Here is an 8,778-nt window from a genome sequence, read left to right as displayed (position 1 = left end):
AGAGCAATTGGAACAAAATGGTTTTCCGCGACCAGGTGAACGCGCGGGCATGGCTAAAATAAATTTGATTAGAGCCAAAAAGAATTATGTTTCCCAATATGAACGTTTATGTAGTCGTTGCGGCAAACTTTTCAATATAAATATGTACGATGAACAATGTGTCGACGAATGCAATTATCATGCGAAGGGTATCGGTCGGTTTAACAGTAAGTATTTTTACTGTATAAAATATACTTATTTTTTATGTATTTTACTTTGTTTACTTTTAGATTTTACTGAAAGTTTGTATCGTTGCTGTCAGAATTCGATGAACTCACCTGGTTGTTCGTATGCAAATTATCATGTCACAGATAATACGCAGAATAACATATTGAAAGGTTATGTTACTACTATGGACAAAGATCCTAGTTATGTATATAAAAAGAATGATATATATGCACTCGATTGTGAGATGTGCTACACAACTGAAGGCATTGAATTAACACGTATAACCGTCGTAGATATCAATGGTGATATTGCTTATGATTCACTAGTTAAACCCGATAATAAAATTATTGATTATAATACAGTGTAAGTCAAAAACTAAATTCGAATTAGAACTAAATTAATTTAATTAATTTAATCTAATAACAAATTGTTTATTTAATAAAAATATTTATATTTAATTATTTATTAAGTTATTCTGGCATAACAGAGAGCATGCTATCTAATGTCACTTGTAAATTAATCAATGTGCAAGCGGTATTGCTGTCGATGATACATTCTAAATCGATACTTGTGGGTCACAGTTTGGAAAGTGATTTAAAGGCATTAAAAATAATACATAGCTCAGTGGTAGATACATCGATTTTATTTCCGCATCGAATGGGACCACCAAAGAAACGTGCACTTAAAACGCTGTGTATTGAATTCTTAAAGCTAATAATTCAAGAAAGTGGTAAGTAATCTTCAATGGTTATGTTATATACTAAATGATATATAATTGTATTTTTTTTTTGTTGTCTTTCAGAGCATGGACATAACAGTGCTGAAGATGCTGCTGTATGCATAAAATTATTGAAATTTTATCTTCGTAATCGTATTGCTTAGTAAAATCTAAATTCTAAATATTTGCGTTGTAACAATCAAATATTTGTAAAATATAACTTGAATAAGGAAATTAAATAGATGTTTTACGAATTTTAATTTGCTAATTATATTTCTTATTTTAACTATTTTATAGTTACTATTTTTTAATTAAAGAGAGTAACTAAAAAACTTACTGTATTCTGAAGAAAATTTATGTTATAGGAAAAAATGTAACTAATTTAAATATCGTATTAATATATAGGAAGAGTGTAGGTGTAAGTGTAATTTAATATATAAGTTATTTAATATTTGTATAACAACAGAAGGGTCAAACATTATGTAACTGATATCATAACATTGTTGTATATATAATTCATATTAGTTCTGTTATTTAATGTTTTTTCATAAAATCATATTTAAAAACAATTAACAATTGAAATAAATTTTTTTTTATTACAATTGTAAATAAGAAACTGTAAGCAATTCGTCTTAGATCAACGACATTCAATGTCAATTACAAAACCAAGTAATATCGGTATTACTATTATTAATTAAATTATTTACACATTCAACAATTTACTTGCATTAATATTTTCTTAATATTTCTGTTTCAAAGTATTTACTATATTTAATTTCTTCTTGATTTATTATTTAAAGTATTTATTTGAATTTATTTATAAATAAATTGCTAAAACAAAATACAATAGTTCAAATTAGTTTATTCAAAAAATACTCTGTTCAAAATATTTATTAGTTAATAAAATCATAATAAATGTATTTAGATTTAAGTTAAATTATTTGTTAAGTTATACATTTTACTATTGAAAAGGGAGATTTAATTTATATTTAATAAAAAATATTTATAATTAAAACATACTTTTTATTTAATTTACTGATACAATTTTAAATTTTATAAAAATATCTTTATGATTATAATAATGTTAAAATTATTGTTTAGTAGATTAGGTTTGTTGCGTTATTTAGAAGATGAATTACTAAACTTATATTTATAAGCAAAAGAATTATATATAAAATTAAGCTTATCTATCCTAAGCAAAACGGAATAGATAGCTAATTTTAATATTTTGTTGTACGTAATAGGTTTTGTTGGAATAGGTTGTATGTAAAAAAGTTTCTGAATCCTTCCAGAAGTGTTTGCAAAGATATTACACATTAAAAAAATTACGTTGCCATATTCCAGCAGCAATTCAAATGGAATAGATCATTTTAAAAACAATTGAAGTCACAGATTACAACAAAAAATTCTTTAGTGTCTAAAGTAAATGAGATAAGTAGAGATAAGATTTATTCTCATTCCAGGTCGGAATAAGCATCAAAATCAACTTGAATTTAAATAATGGCCCGTTATGATAACATGGATTAGCGTTGTTCATACGTAGCACCTTCAGAAGAACTTTACTGTTTAACATATAGACAATGCTAAAAGCATGGTTCTCTTATCGACAGTAAACCAACCTGACAAGTCTATAAACTTGGTCAAGTTCCTAATTTTGAAGAATGTTAGCTCTGTCAGGTCGGTAAGAAAAGGTGCGCCGAAAATTTTGTATTTTCTTTTAGAAAATTACAGCCAGTGAAACATAAGGTAGAGTACAGTGTCCTCCTCCGCTGCAGAGTCATAACTCCGACAATTATCTGCATAGGATAGTCTTAGTAACATAGCATTTCTTTCTAATAATAAGTGATATGTAATCACTGATACTGTAGTGCTGAGAAGGTAAGTGACTGACAGGTACGTTTCTTGTTCAGTTTGGACTAGGTCAATCTTAAGATCTGACAGGAATTTTCATCTGCTCTTTACTTATATATATGTTTTAAATTGCTAGCTTGGATGTGTTGCAAGTAAGATGTCAATATCCCAGAAATGAATTAGCAAGTAATCTGCTTTGCAGCTGCACAAGTTGTCCCTGATTACAGGTACCCGTGTGAGCTAAGCACTTATACGCTTAGTGCGCTCGTTAAGAAAACTTTGGACCTCTTAAACTGTTAAGGATTCAGCTGTAGCTGTGGCAGAGATTTGATTGTGTATAGCTTGGCTATCCGAGAAGATTACGAGATTTAACATACATCGGGGTTCTTGTTGCATAGGACACATTTTGCTGCTACTGATACTATAATGATTCAGTAGTCAAAGTAAGACCTTAATACCCAATTTATAGGACAAAATAAATACCATTGTCGGGTCTTTTTGGTATGTACAATGAGGATTTGGTGGGTCAAAGTCACTTAAAATATTTCGGACTATTTTTTACTATATATAATGAATTTTTTCAACTTAACTATATTTCTGAATTTAATAAAATAAATTATTTTTCGAACATTACTCTTTAAAAGGTCTCTGCATATTCCTTTGCTAAAAAGTTAAATATTTATTATTTAAAATCATTTTCATTCTGATAATTTCTCACATGCAATAAATAAAAGCTTCAATATCTAATATAAATTTTAATATAAAATGTTTATTTTAATTCCATTATATGAATTTATTTACTTAAAGTACTTTATTTTAATTTAGTAACGAATTATAACGCATTTGTAGAGAATTTTCCACTTGATTCGAGTAGCATTTCCGGTTGCAACATTCTTGGGGGCACCCAAGCAGACAAGCATACAAGTATTTCCGGTAAACAAAAAAGTGAATTGTCCTTAAATAAAATTGTTGGTTATACTTGAGTGTCACTCAACCAAAGGACTAAAGGACTAATAACGTACAAGATTGTTTGCATGTCCTGTGCTCGTACGTATGTAGCTGGTATGTGCTTAGATATGTCCGCTTACTGCAGGAAGAACAAAAGCTTCTTCAAACGAAATTGCTCAACAATGGAACTAAAATGGCAAACTTAAACGAAATGAATTCCGTGCAGTGTTGCGTCAATGGTGGAACGATAGAGTAGCGGGTAAATGCGCATATTTTCAATTAAAATGTTTATATTAGGGATTTGCATTGATTATGCAAAATCTCAGTGCTAACATCCTAGTCAGTCTCTGGTGTATATCAATGAGAGCATTCCATTTTGATGGACGAGCATAGACAATACCACGAACGACGTCTAATAAAATGCAAATTCGTGTAAGTTGGCGAAGGTGCAACATGTTGCAAGTTGGTGTGGCTGCACAACAGGTGTTGGTTGGTAGTAATTGAAATGGGACAAGTAATGTAACCTGAAATATTTAATTTAGTTTTAAAGATATTTTAGAGTTTTAGATATTTTGAGATTTTCTAAAAATAAAATATTTAGAAAAGAATAAGATTATCATTCAGTATAATATTTTTAAAAAACTTTATTATTAATCTATAAAAACTTTTAAATAATAATAAATAAAAGAATTAATTAGTTACTTTAAGAACACTTTTTTTGATATAACTGTTAATGGTGAGGTCAGACCAAGCTGAACAAGGGAGTTTCCAATCAAGTAATATGAGAAGAGAAGAAACAGAGTAATTAGAGTGTAGTAGACTTAAATAGTTACCGAAATTCGACCTAACGGAGTATATTTTTCCAAGCGCTTCCACTGCGTACGCGCCTGCAGAAGAGAAAAAATAAATAAGAATAAAAAGAAGAAAAAGAAAAAGAAGAAAAAGAAAAAAAGAGAAAGAAGACGAAGAAGAAGAAAAAGAAGAAAGAGGCTGTTAAAGTTAATAAATAGACTATGTCTCTCCAGGCGTTTACATTGCGTGCCTGTCTTCACTAGTCTCGTAGATCAAATCCGGTTAGTTATAGCTACATAAATAGAAATAAACATTTAAAAGAAGAAGAAGAAGAAGAAGAAAAAGAAGAAGTAGAAGAAGAAGACAGAGGCTCTTAAAGTTAATAAACGGAGTATGTCTCTTCAGGCGCTTCCACTGCGTGTGCACCTTCATCAGTCTCGTAGATCAAATCCGGTTAGTTATGGCTAAATAAGAAGAAGAAAAAAAGAAAAAAAAAAGAGGAAGAAGAAGATAAAGAAGAAAGAGGGTCTTAAAGTTAATAAACGGAGTATATCTCTCCAAGCGCTTCCACTGCGTGCGTGCCTTCAGCAGTCTCGTAGATCAAATCCAGTTGGTTATGGCTAAATAAGTAGAAGAAAAAAATAAAAAAAAAGAAGAAAAATATGAAGAAGTAGAGAAAAAAAAAGAGGTTCTTAAAGTTAATAAATAATTTTATTTAGGTGTGTATAACGTTCCTACATTAAAGGAGTAACTTGCTTACACAATCGCACGTTTCAATATAAATTTCAAACAGTGTTCTTTTTCGTAGAGTGTCTTTTGGAGTACAAATAAAACACAGTTCTGTTTTCTAGAGAAGATTTTTTGGCGTATAAAATAAATAGAAATAAATACAGTTTGCTTAGATAATAAAATAGAATCACAAAAAGTAAAATAATAAAATATAGTGATTCCTTTCCAGAAACTGGTTTAAATAACAATAAAAGAAATACTATGAGAAGAGAATCAATGAGAAGAAATCTCACAAAGTAGATTAGTTTTAAAAAAGAATAATTGTTGCCTAGTTTTCGAAAAATATAGATGAAAATTAATTCTGGTACGTAAGTAGGTAAAATAAGTATATACCGATACTAATAATAATAAGTTCCACTTCTTCAATATTTTATTAAAATAAGTAGAATAGACTCTTAGTCTTAAAAAAAATGGTTACTCTTACTATGTATTGACTTATTTAACTGGCTCTAAAAATAAGTTTTCCAGCATCTCCATTACGTAGCATTTCTTTCCAGAAATGCGTGTCTTCTCTAACCTCAAGATTGGAATAATGTGATTAATACTTCAGCAATTTCAATTACTTAGCCTTTTACCTCTGATTGTTGCTTACAACAAATTTTCCCATGAAGCATGGCTATTTATCCTAATGATACAACTAAACTAGCAAACCCTTCAGAAATACCCGTATTGCACGTGCCTTATTTGAATTCGAACTCGCAGAGGACCAAAAATTCAACAAGGAACTTTTGTCTCAAAACGTCATCATTCTACATTAGACGTATTCTACGATAGCCTCTATGTTTCTGTGTCATACAGACGCAAAATTACTAAGTCTGACTTTGATAGCATACGTTTTATCAGTTGAGATTATAGTAGCATCCATTATGATGTTTGATCATATCTCTTTGTTTGATTCTTCGTCAGCCTAGACCTTATATCGTTATTGTCAGTGACATTAGTGTCAAGATAGATGGATTGATCTTTAATTAAAGACAGCAAAGAGCCTGTATTTCCTTGCATTAAATCCCTATTGTTTCATGAAATACCCTCCTAGGTGTTTCTTCCGCTTTCTTCGCATCAGTGCCGAGCATTCCCTTAGCACATGTTATGCGGTTTTTTTCTCTTCTCTGTTGTAACTTCAGTATGACTTGGATTGGATTCCTAACTTTGTTAGGTGATTATTCAATCTGCAATGACAGGTGAGTATTTCGGTTATAATTCTTTGATCATTCTTTGTTAGTTTTATGTAATCCTCAAAGCGTTTGAAGTTGTAAGTCCTTAAAAGCATTTTTGATTGCGATAGTCCTGAAAATTCTTCCCAATATAATTCTCTTTTCTTTTTATCTTTGCCGTTCATAAGAAGCGATTGAATTCCTTTGAAAAATTCTGGGCCTATGATTATTGAAGCAGCACATTTTTTTACATGTTTGTATGTTGCTTCATTACCTTGGATGCTTGAATGCCCCGAAATCCATATTAAGTGCGTATGTTTATTCTATCCAAGTATGTTCGGTTTGTCAATGCACTCCAATACCAGTTTGGATGTTACCTGGTAAGACATAACTGCCATTATATCTGTCTGGCTATCAGTCAGTATTGTAATACTACGGTTTCAGTAGTATTATGTTCAAGGTTGAAACTGGCGCATCTATCTATCGCATATATATCCACTTGAATGATGGTTACATACCTTCCCAATGCTTTTCGGGTTCAGTAAATCAAGATTTGATAAATTTTATACTTACCTAACTATTTCAATATATAATAATGCTCGCGTTTTTATATTACTATTCACTGCTCAATTTTTAAATAATTGTTTTAAATTTAAGATTTTATGGCATGTATATTATTCTGACAAAAAAAAAGTTGTTCTGAAATCAACAGCTGATTAAATAGAAACATTGTGCAAATATTTTGGATTTAATGCGGCGATATATTTTTTTTTTTTTAACAGATTTTCGTTTGAGTCAAAGGAGCAGAAATGGCGCCAAGCCAAATGATTTTAATGCAAGTAAACAAAACCCTTTTGCAATGTTAAAACGTCCCACGCCAACAAAAAGGGAATGTGTCCTACATGATTCATAACATTGCTGCCACCCTCAAAACAAACACCGACAATGCGAATTACCGCTTCCTTCCTACTTCTCTTTATTTATATAGACTTTTTTGGCTTTCTTCCGTTTTTCGAATAAATAAAGTGGAACTTTTACTCATTTAGGGCGACCACAAAGAAACATTTTAACCACATCGATACATCATCATCCTAGACAGTTATAATCGCTAGCGTCATATTGCAACAAATATGGCAACAGCAAGAGCAAGAGCAGGAGCAGCGTCAATGGAAACCAGCAACGAAACACCAAAAAACAAAAAAATTGTCGGCAACAGCAACAGCAACAGTCACACAATAATAGCAACGGCAACGACAGCGGTAGCGGCAGCGGCAACGGCAGCGGTAACAACAACGGCAATGGCAATAACTAAACACCCACGATGACAATAAAAAGCCAAAAATTATAACAACAATGAAAGGATTTGTTATGAAAGAGCATAAAAGCATTTGAAGGTTGCACCATATTTCATTGTGGTCGGGCAACGCAAACGTGAACGCCAACATTAACTCAAACATAAATAAAATGATATGCAATATAAAGAAAAATAAAATCAACACAACAAACTAAACTGAACGTTGAAATGGCAAAAAGTGAAACGGAAACGGAAACAGTGGGTTGCCACGAAAATCATTGTTAAGAAAAATCGCTGTTTTGATGTTGTTAATTTGCAGAAACGGCAGAATTTTTAATAGGGGAGCAAACGGGGAATACATGGCGTATGAGCACTTTTTGTGTTGCAAGCAATAAATAGAGAATTTACCCAAGAAGAGATTACTTTATGAATTTGTCTATCATTAATTAAATTATTAATTATAATAATCTTCTTGATGAAGTCTATTAAATGATACAGAGAATTAATTATGAATTAATTTAATATATATTGAGTTATACATTAAATAATTCTTACAAAAAGTACTGCTTTATAAAGCAAAAATGCTCCACATTAAGAGTTAACAAAGGTTGATATAGAACGAGTTAAACGTAAATTATTAACAAAAGGTAGGACGGTTAGGATTTTATACTAAAATATAAAAATTTGAGCAAGATGACTCATGGGTATATCAGGCGTATTCATAAGTTTTTCTTCGTTTTTTTCGGCAAAGAAAATATATAGTTTTTGAAAGGAATACATTTTTTTATTTCGAATATTCACTATCAACTTCTACAGATTTCATTCATCTTTCAGGTAATTGTTAAATACCATACCAGAAAAACTGCTTGAAACCAATCGTCGAGCTATTTTCCAGCTTCCTTGAAATGACTGATTTATTGCTCTGCAAGCCCGTGCACTATTGATGCAAAGAAATGATGTTCAGAGGATGTCAAATCTGAAGAGTATGGTGGATATGGAAAAATGTCGCATCCAAGCGATTTCAA

General features: G+C 30.7%; 1 protein-coding gene across 1 annotated transcript in view; it reads left to right on the top strand.

The window, feature by feature from the left end:
• Window positions 1–1,166, top strand: part of LOC119676327 (putative exonuclease GOR) — a 1,725-nt gene extending 559 nt beyond the window's left edge. Inside the window, exons 2-5 of the mRNA XM_038087567.1 lie at window positions 3–206; window positions 270–570; window positions 678–937; window positions 1,010–1,166. Coding sequence (XP_037943495.1) covers window positions 3–206; window positions 270–570; window positions 678–937; window positions 1,010–1,089 — 845 coding nt within the window. The 3' untranslated portion in view covers window positions 1,090–1,166. The remainder of the gene's footprint in view (window positions 1–2; window positions 207–269; window positions 571–677; window positions 938–1,009) is intronic.
• Window positions 1,167–8,778: the final 7,612 nt, after the last annotated feature.

The sequence above is a fragment of the Teleopsis dalmanni genome, chromosome 2, assembly GCF_002237135.1.
Source record: "Teleopsis dalmanni isolate 2A chromosome 2, ASM223713v2, whole genome shotgun sequence".
In the NCBI taxonomy this organism is placed as follows: domain Eukaryota; kingdom Metazoa; phylum Arthropoda; class Insecta; order Diptera; family Diopsidae; genus Teleopsis; species Teleopsis dalmanni.
The sequence above is the reverse complement of the archived record's forward strand: the minus strand, read 5'-3'. Positions and strand labels throughout refer to the sequence as shown.